The 13,302-nt window shown below is 42.4% G+C and overlaps 2 protein-coding genes across 9 annotated transcripts in view; one reads left to right on the top strand and one right to left on the bottom strand.

Annotated features, from left to right (window-relative positions):
• Positions 1-13,302, top strand: part of BBS12 (Bardet-Biedl syndrome 12) — a 55,992-nt gene that overhangs the window by 35,724 nt on the left and 6,966 nt on the right. For all 7 annotated transcript variants that reach the window (XM_031553080.1, XM_031553081.1, XM_031553083.1 and 4 more), the window contains 2 exons: positions 3,374-3,464; positions 6,785-6,905. The gene's annotated coding sequence lies outside the window, so the exon portion shown is untranslated. The remainder of the gene's footprint in view (positions 1-3,373; positions 3,465-6,784; positions 6,906-13,302) is intronic.
• LOC100548086 (caltractin) lies at positions 8,127-13,250 on the bottom strand. Of its 2 annotated transcripts, XM_003205685.3 has the most exons (5): positions 13,069-13,250; positions 12,336-12,491; positions 10,258-10,386; positions 10,003-10,140; positions 8,127-9,774 (listed from the first exon to the last, which is right to left on the bottom strand). In XM_003205685.3, the coding sequence occupies exons 1-5, from the start codon at positions 13,069-13,071 to the stop codon at positions 9,685-9,687; spliced, it is 516 nt and encodes a 171-aa protein (XP_003205733.1). In that variant the 5' UTR covers positions 13,072-13,250; the 3' UTR covers positions 8,127-9,684. The 2 variants fall into 2 exon arrangements, with proteins under 2 accessions (XP_003205733.1, XP_019470276.1); XM_019614731.2 differs by lacking the exon at positions 12,336-12,491 and having other exon boundaries at positions 13,069-13,157.

The raw sequence follows: 13,302 nt of genomic DNA, 5'->3' as shown, positions 1-13,302 counted from the left end.
TAATTTCTGTGGAATCCCTCTGCTCTATCATGTTCAGTGCAAGACAAAGGTCTGTTTGCTACAGGCTGGCTATGATGAGCTCAGCCTCGCTGGCATGTCCTGTTTGCTGTCAGTATGTTCCCTTCTGCTTCATGCTGATCCACTCTCCAAGGACCTACTGCTTTCCTACTGCATATTTAGGAGTATATTTTTTTTAATTCTTCCAAAGCATCCCAATTTCAATTTTCTTATGCCTTTGGGAAATGTCCCTGTTCTAGGAAATGAACATCAGAAGGATGTTCATGTTTCTTGGATTTCAGACCAGCGATGCCTTATGTATTCTTTGCTGTACTGTTCATTTTCAGTTGTCTTCAGCTATGACTGAAGGCCTTCTAGGGCATGGGGCTGTTACTTTCTGCTGGGATAGTCCCTAAAATTTCATATGTAAATAATAAATAGCGGTAATTACTAGGAACTTAGCGAGCATTATCAAGTAAAATCTACTGAAGTTGATGTAATTTTTAAAAAAGCAGTAGTGCCTTGGACAAGCCAATTTCTCAGTGGAAATTTCTGAAATAAGAGTCAAACAATTTCATTTTTGTCAAATACTTATGTCACCTTCTGAACTACAGAAGTTTCAGGGTGGCAACTATGCCACAAAAGATACTGTCCTAGACTCCATTTTCCATTAAATACATAGATTCAGTTTCAGTCAGTGCTTTGTTTTTTAAAAATGGATTATTTTGTAGTTTAAAGGGAACTCATCTGCCATCTTTATATTTTCACATAGCGTTCAAAAGCCATCATAAACTTTTGAACTTAAGGACAATGAGGCAGCATCTCACATCCTACTGATTTGTATCAGTTCTTCCTAACTCCAGCTTGTAGAAAGGAATTAATTCCAAAAATATGCATGCACCTTTTAGGTCACCTGATGGAAGACTAGGCAGCACGTGGTCCGTGCAGTGGATGTGTGCTGAGATGTGGCTAGGAAAGGCTGGTCTATTTTTTCCCTTCAAAGTGTAACTATTTTCCCCTGTCTCTGCTTTCCCGTTTCATGCAGTATGAGCATGGAACAAATATGACAGAGCATGAATGCCAGAAAAGTTTTTCTCTTCTTTGTTTACTGAACAGTGCTTGCTTCTTAACCTTCCTAGGGAAAGCACAAGTAGTTAAACAGAGCAGAGAGGCAGTGCTGGAGACACAGGGCAGCACTCTGACGGATGGGAAGCCGCTGAGGAGGTGTGGTGTGTGGTGCCAGCCAGGAGCTGTGTTTGTGTGGTGGGGATGGCTGGGAGCTGGTGCTGGTTCTAAGCAGCTCTCAAGCCATTGGAGGCTTTGTGGAAGGCTCATACTGCAGGGGACTGACAGAGGTTGTTTGGGCATGTTCCTGAGGCAGCCTCTGGTGCCCGCTCTGCTGCCACCTGCATGTGTGAGCACGCCTTCAGGGATGGCAGGTCTCTTCTAGTCAGCTGCACGGGAGCAGGTTCTCAAAGGAGCTGTTGTCTGGAGCAGTTGCCCAGACAGCCAGGCAAATCCCTTTCAGCATGCCTGTGTGTTTTCATTCCCGAAAGCTAAACTTAGGGCTAAGCTGGAGGAGCAGGCTCTGGCTGACCCAGGATGCTTGTGGTCTGCTTTGAGTAACAGCACCCTCAGTGTGAGCTCGGGAAGTGCTGTGGGGAACTCATAGAAGGAATACAGAACTGCGAACAACATCTCCAGCTGCTTTTCCAGAAGTGGGCTTGTGGAGCCCTTGTCTGAAGCAGCATTTGGCAATGTTCAGTCGGTACTGGCAAATCCATAGATGAAAATCTGCTTGGCTAATTGCTCCCACCTCCTCATTCTGCTCACAGAGAATGGCTGAGAGGCAGCAGAGATGAGTGGCAGGCAGGAGAAGTGTTTTGGTGACCTCCACTGGAGTTGACCAGGTTGCGTTGGCTGCCCCAGTGCAGTAAGGCTTGGTTGCAGTAAGTCTCTGCATGTGGAGGTGAAAGCTCCACATGGGGCTGGGGGGGGCTGCAGGGGACAAGAGCAAGGGGTGTGTGCAACCTGCCCCTTACTAAAGAGCAGAGAAACTGGATCATAGAATGCCTTTGGTTGGAAGGGACCTTAAAGCCCACCCAGTTTCAACTCCCTACTGGGGCAGAGTTACCAGGCACTAGGTCAGGTTGTGCAAAGCCCCATCCAACCTGGCCTTCAATGCCTCCAGGGTGAGATATCCACACCTTCTTCCGGCAAGGATGGAGATGGGATGGGACTGGAGAAGTGGTTTCCCAGGGGCCACAGCAGATCCTGGTGGGGGGACTGAGTGCTGGTCACATACCTTGCCAGCATCAAGGCTGGGAAACTAGTGGGCAGCTCTTGCACCCATGCCCTTGTGCCGCAGGAGCTGGGCTCCCATCATCAAGGTGATGGGATGCTGGTCTCAAGTCTACAGATGCCGCCTGCTCCACAGTCTCCCTTTGTTTTTGGTGTTGGCACGTCCAGAGGCTGTGGTTGCATTTCCTACACCCACTGGGAGGATGTGGGATTTTCCTGGCTGCAAAATGCAGCAGTGAGAAGCTCTGCAGGCTGGGCAGTGACTCAGCTGCTGGCCATGGAGATGAGGCACTCCAGACGAGCTCTCGCCTCCTCATGCATGTGGCAGTCCAAGCCTCGCTGCTTCTGCAAGTCTTAATCCTGTTGTTTTCCACCCTACTCTTAATTTTGTTACCCAGGAGGTGAATAAATTAATCTCACCAGCAGGAGATACCCTAATTGGTTTGGAGAAACAGAGACATGATTATTATTTTTAAAATATTTCATTCCTTTCATTATAGTCATTTCTGCAGAAACACAGTCAGAAGTTGCTGTGTAGGAGTATGGATTTCTGGTAACAAAGCCACCTACACAAATCCACTGCAGGAAATAGGAAGCCCATACCAAAAGCCTTCATTGTCTAGGGCCTGGTTTTGCAGAAGTGCTAAGCGCCACTCAGTCCTCCTGAAGGCAATGGGAACAGATGATGCTGAGCCCGTAGCAGGAGGTGGTTGGGATTGAAGCATCCTAGATCTTGACTTAGTCGTAGTATTGCATGACATTTGATAGTGAGGGGGATTTTGAATGTTTGCACAAAAAACCCCACTTAATAAATAATATCCTTTCTAATACCTCTATTACATCTTGTTTTGGTACTAGAAAGAAAACGAATACATGCTTCTTCCCACTCCTCTTCTGAAACTCATTTCATTTCTGGGAACAGCTCTAGCAATTTTGATAGTATTTTCAACTCATTTTCTCTTGGATTTGTAATATTGCTGTTTTAAATACCATAAATGGCTTTCTGCACAAGGACCCCAAGCGTGGGGTGACTTGTTTTACTGGGCTCAACAGAGAACATGTATTTGTTTTGCAGGATGAACAGAAGTAATACTTGGGACTGTCAGCCATTTTGTTAAATGCTTTATTGGACCTTAATATGAAGGAGAAAGCTGAAAAGTTGCCTGGTAAGGGATGTGCTTACCAAATTCTATTCTCAACTACAGAATTTTTCTGCTTACAGAAAATAATCGCACTTATTTTGCAATTGCAGTGTTATTTACAAAAGCATACATCTGCTTTAGACAGACTGTACCCCCACTGGTGTGTGGAGGGTTTTTTTCCACCTTGGGGAAAAAAAAATCTTGTTTTGTTTCTGCAAAACATACCTTTAGGACCACAAGTAGCAGCTTATACTATCAGAATTAAAAGCTACTGAAAAATCTTTCTTAGCTGAGTTTATTTGGAAGAGTTGCATGCAAAGCTGGTTTCTGTTTCTCTTTGTAAATAGTTAGCTGTCAAGCAGTGAGTAATTGACAGCTTTGGAAATAAGTGACAAGGATTTGAAGATGGCACTACTAGTCCTTCCTACTCAAACTTACAGAAGGGACCTTGTCAGGAATCTGAAACAACAAATAACACATACCTAGATGTTGGGTTTCATAGATAGTGTGGCTCTGCCTGCCCCATTTTTTGGATCTTATCTGTACCTCAGTCTCCTATCATTTTATTAACCTCCCTTTCAAAATCACTCTGCAGTCATCATCACCTTTGACCGCACATAATTGACTACATCATATGAACTGACTTGCACAAAACATTCAAAAGGTGTGGAAACCGCGTTTCTGTGTATTTCATCTTTGGATGATCTTGCCATAAGCTATTTAAAGAGGACACATCAGCTTTGTTTTTATTTTAAAATAGCTTTTAAAAATGTGTGTTTCCTTAAATTGAGATAATCTGGTAGGAAATCTTTAGAAGTTCATTTAGATGTGGCTTGTTCCTAGTGAGATGTATTTATAAATCAGACTTACAGTGTTTATGGTCACTTTTTCTTCATGAAGTGTGTGTGCAATGCCCTGCAGCACAGCCCAGCCTCATGGCCCTGAACTGTGGCACTGGAGTGGCAGTATCCATCCCAGCATTGCCTTGACTTTGTCTTTGGGCTTAACCGATTGGGTTTTTGTTCCAGACAACTAAGGGTTACACTTCTTCACAGCGAACACACCATATCCTATATGGGACTAAAATATTACAGCAAATTCACCCTATTTCCAAATGACACTTCTAAGTTCATGCTCACATTTGTACTTCCATGCATGCACATCAAACACTGGGAGAATAAATGCATGCAAAACTGTTACGGTTGTGCCCAGAATCTTTCGTATTTCCAACTTAGGCTTGACAGTTTTGTTTTGTTCTTATTCACAATGTAAAATCTGACTGACAAAAAGTGACTTTTCAAATTTGTAGTTGGTGGCAGCCAGGCTTCCAAAGAACCTACAGTTTTAGGTTCCTGTCTCTATGAGAGTGAGCACCTAAAAATATGCAAGGTCAAAAAAAGGCTGAGCCTTTTAAAGGTAGGTACCACATTCTCTGCATGTTCTGCTGCACTGAATGGGAGCACATTTCCTATGTGTTCTAGCTCTGCTGGGCTCCCGATGCAGCAGGGAGGCTTGGCTGATGGCTTCAAGACTCTCTCTCTGTACTTCTTGAGCAATTGGTCACATGCAGATCAGGTTTTGGAGTGTCAAACTTCCCGGATCCTTTGTTTTGAACCAACTGTAACTCTACATCTTTTCCTCATGGACCCTATTTTTTTCCAGCAGTATATATGTACAAGCTGTAAAAACTTTGATATTCTGAGCCATCATTAACCTGTTAGGCAGCTGTCCATCTACCCTGCTTGTGAGCTTTGCCAGGCAGTTTCCTGAAAACTTATTTTTTAGATCACTCTGCAACACAAAAAGGCTGTTGGAATAAGACATCCATCCCAGTGTAAACTGTCTCCATAAGGTCAACACACTTACCTTGGGGCATAGGTCTAATTCTCAAATCCTTCTTCCTCTTGTCTCAAAGCAAGACTGAGATTCCAGTTTTCCGACATCCCAAGAGAGGGCTACCAGCATTCCACAATGGGTCTGGCTCTGTCTTTCTGCTTAAAGTGGTTCCACTTGGTACTAGTATTTCTAAAGGGAGAAAATAAGCCTGCAGAGTAGTGGTTGGAGAGCTCAGGAGGACTGTGTGAAAGGCAAACTCAGCTCTCTGCTCCCCTGAGAGCATGCCTAGAGCTACTGATACAGAGTGGGAGTTTGAGAAAGTGTGGTTTGGGGGCTTAGCTTTGAACAAGCAGCTAATTAATTAGAATATTTTGTGCTGGAGTTCCACGAAAAGTGCTGCGTTCTTTAAAAAAGAAACAAGCAAAAAAATTGGTATCCAACTGTGTATTTCAAGCCCCAGCAGGCTGGTATTTGTTAGCCTACTTTTGATCATCGTTAAAAGCCACAGAGAAGAGAAATTAGTATCACCCGCACATTAGTAACTGGATGCCCTCTAGCGAGACTGCCAGACTCTCAGATCTATCAGTTCTTTACTACCGTAGAGAGAACTGGAAAGACTTACACATCTTAATGTATAGATGGAGGAGTGCACATCGTGTAGCTAAGGAGTGTGTGGAATGCCCACTGAAATCGGAACTCCATGCCTGCTCAGTGTGGCCCTTCACAGTCACTCTGAGCTGTAGCAAAGGGGTGATTGTTGTCTTCTTTTTGCGGGAGCCACTCAGCCAAGTGCTCTCTGGGACCGAGCGTACCAGATGTTTCTTTATGACTGGTCACTCACTGGCATGCTATTTACAGATGTAATGCAAAAGAAACAATCTCTGCAGAGTTATTCTCATAGGAATTCTTACCTCAAATGTCAAAGACCATCTCAGTCTGCAGGCCGGGCAGGTCGGTCGCTCCCCTGCAGCAGGAGATATGAATGTTGTGTCTGCTATTCCCTGTACTGAAGGATGTCTGAGGAGCACTCTGAACTCGTTATTTACTCTCTGTGCCTGAGTGCTGTAAATGCATCAGGCAGCTGTGGCTGGTTTCTGTTAGCATATGTAACTAAGCTTGGAAAGAGAACTTGTGTTTTGGAGCATCTTAGGAACATATTTTTCACTTCGGCTTCTCTAAAGCCAACTGAAGATTCCCTTTACTGTGTGACTGGCAGGATTGTGGGACTGAGAGATGACAACTTCAAGTGGCAGGGGGAAGATAGCAGGAAGGATTAATCTAAAATTGCCAACCAATTGGCATATTTTGGAAGTTAACTTCTAAGTAACATTTTTTTTTTCTTTTGAACTACTTGGTATCAAAATCCCAGCACATTTTCATATAAAAGCATTTTTCATTGGATGCAATTTGCAACATTATTTCCCAAGCAACTATTATCCCCTATCAACATTTTGATATTTAGGTGCTTGCCAAACACAAATAACAGTTCCACTTTCCTTTTTGCCCAGTTTCCAACTGAAACTCAAACTGAAAATCCAGCTTTGCTGGTGTTGAGGAGGAGGGTTCCAGCTGGAAATACGTGTTGAAGCATCTGAACTACAGCTGTCCAAGTGGAATTGCAAATGCCAGGTAAGAACCTGTCCCCCTCTCAGCACGAAGAGGTAAAGGGATGTATAGAATGGAGCTCACAGCCATCTGCTTCTGGCTCAGGAATGAAGCTATCTGCTCTGCATCAGGTGCTGGTCTCTGTGTGCACATACTGATGATTTCTCTTGGATTCAGGTGCTTTTAGACATGAGTCCCTTCTTGCAAGGAAACCTGAATCACTGCTTTGCCTCCATTTCACTGTTTTAATGCTAAAGAATTGAATCCAGGTCTCTGAGAAGCGCTCCAACTTCTTAAGTTAGTGTATTTTTGAGTATAGAGTGAAGAGTGGGAGGGGGTGCAAGTAATCTGTCTTCTCTAGTGAAACTGTTTTCTTTAGGATAAGCCACTAGGGCAGAGTCTGGGAAAAACATCTGCAGAGTATTTTCACAATTCACTAAGCAGAATGTTGCCAGCCCAGTAGAAGGATAATTGGGCAGCTCAGCTCTGGTTCCCCACAAAAACTTAACTCTGAGCTCAGCATTGGCTTCAGTCAGGCTCCTTTTCCACCACTAGCTACACAAATGTAAACAAGAAATTCTTTAAGGTGTGGAAGGACTCACAGTGACAATGATTCTATGAAAACAATTTGCACAGAACCACAGCACTGCTGTGGGCTGCTGCCAAAGTTGCTGATAGTCATCATACGTGGTGTCTGTGGCTGAAGACAAGGCAAGATATCTCTCACTGTAATGCAGACTAAAGCAGCATGAGACACTTGTTCTGTTACGTTAACATTTGCAAGTTCTGTGCTAATTCAGGCACGGTCCAACATTCCAGACTTAAGAAATTAATGTGCAAGCCAGAAATGAAATTTCCTCATCAGTAAGTATGACTGTGTATCTTTTTCCTACTTCAGAAGTCAAGTAGCAGGATTAGAACAGGAAGACAGATGTGACATGCATCATAGGTAAACAGCAGTCATCATTCTCTTCCTGTGACAGTATTAAAAGTACAGTCACTCTAATCAGCTCTGGGATTCCCCATCATCAACTAGAACTTGAAATTTCCCTTTCTGATTATAAGTGGTTAGTACTAGAAACTTTTAATCAGCACAGCAGAAGAGGGAAAGACTACTGCAACTAGGAATTTCTCTCTCTAAAAGAAAAGATAAAGCAAAAGCATACTTGGTGAACTGCTTAACACTTCAAAATTATTTTTGAAAATGTAGTTTTGTCAGTGTAAGTTATTAAACACACCACGTCATTAACTTGCAAAACATTTTTATTTCACACTATACAACGTTAATACACATTTTAAAAACAGTACTCTAGCTTACATCTACTGCCACTGAACGTCTAAATAGTGGACTTCACAGATCTCTGAGGTTGTTATGGCTGTGAGCAGGTTTAAGCCTACTGTATAGGTTAGAGAGAGTCTATTCAGAGAACAGTTCAGAGTATGAAACTCAGAGGACTACATGCCAGCTCCACATTTGCTTGCTAAGGAGAAGTGTCAATAAACACTTCCCCTTTCCATTGCTGAAAGTAATTCTCCCCATGGTGGGCCCTTACAGCTCATCAGAGCTGAGGCAACTGTAATAAGGAGCCAAACAGAGACGTGGATTAGGGTATACAGTTTCCCCTGGGCTGAATGTTGTATCATGACGCAAGGATAAATCCACCTTGCCTAAGCAAATAATCAGATTTCAGGCTGTGCATTGCTGCTGTGTCACAATAGGATGGAAGTGTGCCTCTCCAGTAAATTCTGGATTGATAATATTATGTACAAGAAATATTAAAAAACTGAAAATACTTGATAAGAATAAAAAAGGGTGTGATACCTGAAATGAATTTGGATTGCATGGATCTGAATATATCCACAGGTGTCCAAAGTGAGCTATTTTTTCACTTCAGATGCAATTCCTCTCTGCTACTTGATAACTAAATAGCTAGAGAGAACTTCCTCTACTGTGCCCTAGAGCTGTGCTTTCCTTAAGTACTTAAAATCATGGCAGAATAACAATTCCACAAAGTCTCTGGAGTAACAGCAATGGCACAAGATGTTAACTGGTCATACTATAAGCTTTGAAAATCCAAGCAGATAAGACTCAAGTAAGCCAGTTTTCAGGTATCAGATCATGGAATAGTTAAAGAAAAGATTGTTTACTGATGGTATGCTGCTTGGAATGAAAAACCAAAAACTAGTTACATATGTTTGTTTCCCACTGGGTCCAAAATGAACTTGCTAGGAGAATACAGTGTTTAATACAGAAATAAATATAAATATGCAATTGATTTCTGAGACTTTCATGGGAATAAGGACACAAAAATGAACCTAAAACCTTAAAAGGAATAAAAATACTGTACTCGTACTTTGGTTCTTTAAGGTGTTATGAGATGATCTCTTTATTATGTAGCCTTGGGAAGGTGAGACTTGGCTTCTCCAAGAAACAGCAGTAATCTTTGCAAGCCAAGTGAAATGTTTTCAGGTTATTTTAATTATCTACTTAAGACACAGCACTCTTTATCCAAAATGGCAATTAGTGAAATCTTCATTTGAGAGCCTGAGGGGAAAGGGACCCTGCCTTGCCAGCTCACTCATCCTTCCTTTTCATTTCTGCAGTATTTTTTATTTCTGCAGTATCTCACTTGAACAGTTTGTTGAGTACCAGACTCCCTCCCAGCAACTAACTTTGGTGAAAGAGAAGAATGAGATGAAAATCTGTCCTTTCGTTACATAGCATAATAATATGCAGGAGACATAAACCCATTTTTAAGTCTTTTCCCTGTTGTCTTTTGGAACAGCTGTAAGGCAACAAATCTTAATATAAGCTAGTTTTCTTCATGATTCTCAAAAATTCTTGCTCACTCACTTCTCCATCTCCATCTCGATCAGCTTCATCAATCATTTCCTACAAAACACAGAGTATATCTGATCAGGCACTGGGCTTGATTCTAAATATAAGACCTTCTATTCATTAAAAAACAACAAATCAGAAGTAAGAAATAAGAAAACAGAACCATGTATTTTATTATTCTGCACATTTCTAATCTCTCAGCTCTTTCTGTATTGCATGAATTTCCCACCCTGTCCTTTGGAACTCCAGGGATTGGTAAAGCTCTGGCAAATTAGAATTTACCTGAAGCTCTTCATCGGTTAAATTTTCTCCCAGCTCCTTGGCAACCCTTTTCAAGTTTTTGAATGAAATCTTTCCTGTCCCATCGTCATCGAATAATCTGAAAGCTTTCAAAATTTCTTCCTTTGAATCCTTTTCACTCTAGAAGAAAAGTAAAATATTTATTACTTACAAAACACCTGCTGCTGTGATATATCCTTTTATAGTATTCTTTATGCAGTCCCAAGATGATATAGATGTATTTTTAAGAACTCCTACCATTTTTTGTGTCATCATAGCCAAAAAATCTTCAAAGTCAATGGTGCCACTTCCTTCTTTGTCAATATCTGCTATCATTTTCTTAATTTCTTCTTTCTTTGGCTCAAAGCCTAAGGCACGCATCGCAACCTGTGCCAAAAAGCAATTGTGTTAGGAGGCCACCAAAATTCTAAAGGCAGCAGCTACACGAATTTCCTCTTTAAAACTGTAACAACAAGTCATTTCAAGGAAGACATCCTGATAGCTCTTGCCTGTGTGTTTTATCTTTCATATTAGTAATAGAGTAGATTTGATATTTGTAAGACTCATGTATTTTCTCTTTGGGTCCATGTGAAACATAGATGTATTCCTGAACCTGAGAAACTTTTCATGTCTAATCCACGTTTCTGATCTACACATTACTTTTCAGCATGGTTCCTGAAAGGACTGGATTCTCAAAACGAGACTTGGGGAAAGGGGAGGAGGGCAACCAGGGGTATAATCTCAATTCATCAGAAGTAGAGGGCAGAATGCCTTTTAATTTTGATGTCTTCCGAATTACATGTTATTAACTTACACAGTCAAGTGAACAGATAAAAGAAATCCAGGAGGATGGCTCTTGGCACTTTTGGTTACGTGTCTGGGAGTGGGGGCAACTGACAACACTCCATAAATCTTTTCCTCAGCAAATCATCACACAATTACTGCTGGACTAAGGAAAAGAAAAGCAAACTTTTGAGTCTTACAGAGCACAAGCAAAGTACTACTATAAAAGTGGGTGTTGCTGTTTAGAGGGTTGTACAAATGTTGTTGCTTAATGTTGTTTAAACCAAACTGGTATTCTACCAGCCTAGAACATTTACTTCACTACTGAAAAAAAAAAAAAAAGAAGACTAGTAATTTGCTGGTCCTGGTGTGACAAATGATTACAGCATATTTCATGTAGAAACTGAAGTTTCAAGAACGTACAACTTGAGGAGGATTTGTTCAGTTAACACTGATTCCTTCTGCATGATTTGGTGGAAACAGTGGCAGAAATTTTCATGGTAAACATCTTTCTATTGGAAAGTGTTAAGTCACTAAAAACTTCACACTTATCTAAAGTGTGTTTTCTGACTAATGCCTTGTGATGGGATAACTCAAAATACTCTACTTTGTCTTTCAGAGGGGGCCACTTTCTATTGTAAAGTATCCATATTTTGGAATTAATTTTCAAAAAGTAAAACATAGCATGAGGTGACTGGTGCTACACCAGTGGTTGGTGCCACACCAGTTCAGTCCATTTTAAGAACTATATTTTCACATGTATAAACTGTGTTCAGATAACACAGTCGCCTTAATCAAGTACAAGTACAGCCAGATAAATCCTGAAATAAGCCACAGTTTAGACAACCCTGTACTTTTAGGTAATGTGTGCAGAAACTGAGGTTATATGCTTCTATGTGAGGAATCAAGGTCAAGAAGATAAAATGTTCAGGCTTGGGGAAAAAAAAAGTAAGGCACTGGTAGGGAAAACATAACAGAAAGTAAATTTCCCCTTGTACCACCGTGTACATGCACACAGACATTGCCTGAATTGCCAACTAAAGTGCAACTCACATCTCTGTTTTATTCTTTTTTAAATAAAAGAGCAGATAATCTGTGGATTATATGTATGAAAAAATGGTAGTATCTTTCCTGAGTAAGTGCAAGATCTGTGTGTTTACGACCAGGATGAAGAAAACATTTTGTGTTCTGGTATTCATCCTAAAACAAAAGAATTCCAGTTCCCAGAAACAGTGGCCTTAGCCAGTCATGAAAACAGAAATGCATACAGTTAGTTCAAGAACTGTTTAGTTCCTCTCATGCTCAGACATTCAAAACTACCTGACCAACTATGCATGCATTAGAGAAGTCTGGCAGCTCTCTATTACGCACAGGTTTTTCAGGTTATCCATGTAGTACACCCCAAGTTCAGTCATGGCAGTAAGTCATTACTGCTATTCATAAACCTAAGCCATTTTAAAACAGAGCAAGTTAGGCCTGGGCAAACAAAAAAAGCAGCTGCAATCCTGTGACCCGTCATACTTCCATCCAAGAAAAAAAAAAACTTTGAAAACCTTGAGTTCTTTTATATCAATGCTTCCAGATCCATCAGTATCAAATAAATCAAAAGCTTCTCTGATCTCCTGCTTTTGCTCTTCTGTAAGTTCAGGTTTCAAGCCACTTTTCTTTCGCTGGGCTGTACTGAAGCCAGGTTTTCTATAGTTGGATGCCTTCAGAAAGAGGAAAGATGACAAACAGCTCACTCAGAAAAAAAGTCAAAACACAATTAAATTAGAAATAATGGTAAAGGTGTAGCATAGTGAGAAACATTCTTTGCTGCACCTGGTCGACTGCAACTGGGCATCTATGTGCGTTTTCTTAGATTATTTCAGAAAGAAACCGAGGTGAAGACTTTGTTCTGAGGGAAGAAGTATCCGGGCTTCCCGTGTTCAGCTCTAAGCAGAAAGACTGCCAGTTAAAGGGAATGCTAGAGAAAGCAGGCAGACAGCCTCAAAATGAACTGGTTATATGGGTCGTGACTGGAAGCGGGAGACAAATTTAGGCAGTCCTCAAATTCGGTACTGAAATGGGATGTCTGAGAGCATCGGCTCCGTTGGGGCAAAGGCGTTCGCAGGTCTGAGCGGCTGGATGCTGCGGGCCCGCCACGCTCCCCAGGTGGGGACCCTGCGGCCCGGAAGGCAGCGTGGTGAGGGCCTGGCCATCCCCCGCACCCTGCAGGCTCCTTGAGACGGAGCGGCGCGGGCCGCGCACAGCCAGCCTGGCGTAGGGGAAGGGGAAAGCGCTCACCATCTGCTTGCGGCCGCACCGCACCGGGATCACACGGGATGCCGAGACGAGCTCCCCACCGCCACACGCCGCGACGGCGAGCCGACCAATCGGCGAGCCGGACGTGCCGGAGGCCCGCCCGCCTGCTTCGTCGGGACCAATGGAGGCTTGGCGGGCTCGTGACGTCACGAGAGCGCCGTGCTTGCGGCGCAACGGCGGCGGGGTCGCTGTCATGGTAACGGAGCGGTTGTGAGC

The sequence above is a fragment of the Meleagris gallopavo genome, chromosome 4 (assembly GCF_000146605.3).
Source record: "Meleagris gallopavo isolate NT-WF06-2002-E0010 breed Aviagen turkey brand Nicholas breeding stock chromosome 4, Turkey_5.1, whole genome shotgun sequence".
Lineage (NCBI taxonomy): Eukaryota > Metazoa > Chordata > Aves > Galliformes > Phasianidae > Meleagris > Meleagris gallopavo.
The sequence above is the reverse complement of the archived record's forward strand: the minus strand, read 5'-3'. Positions and strand labels throughout refer to the sequence as shown.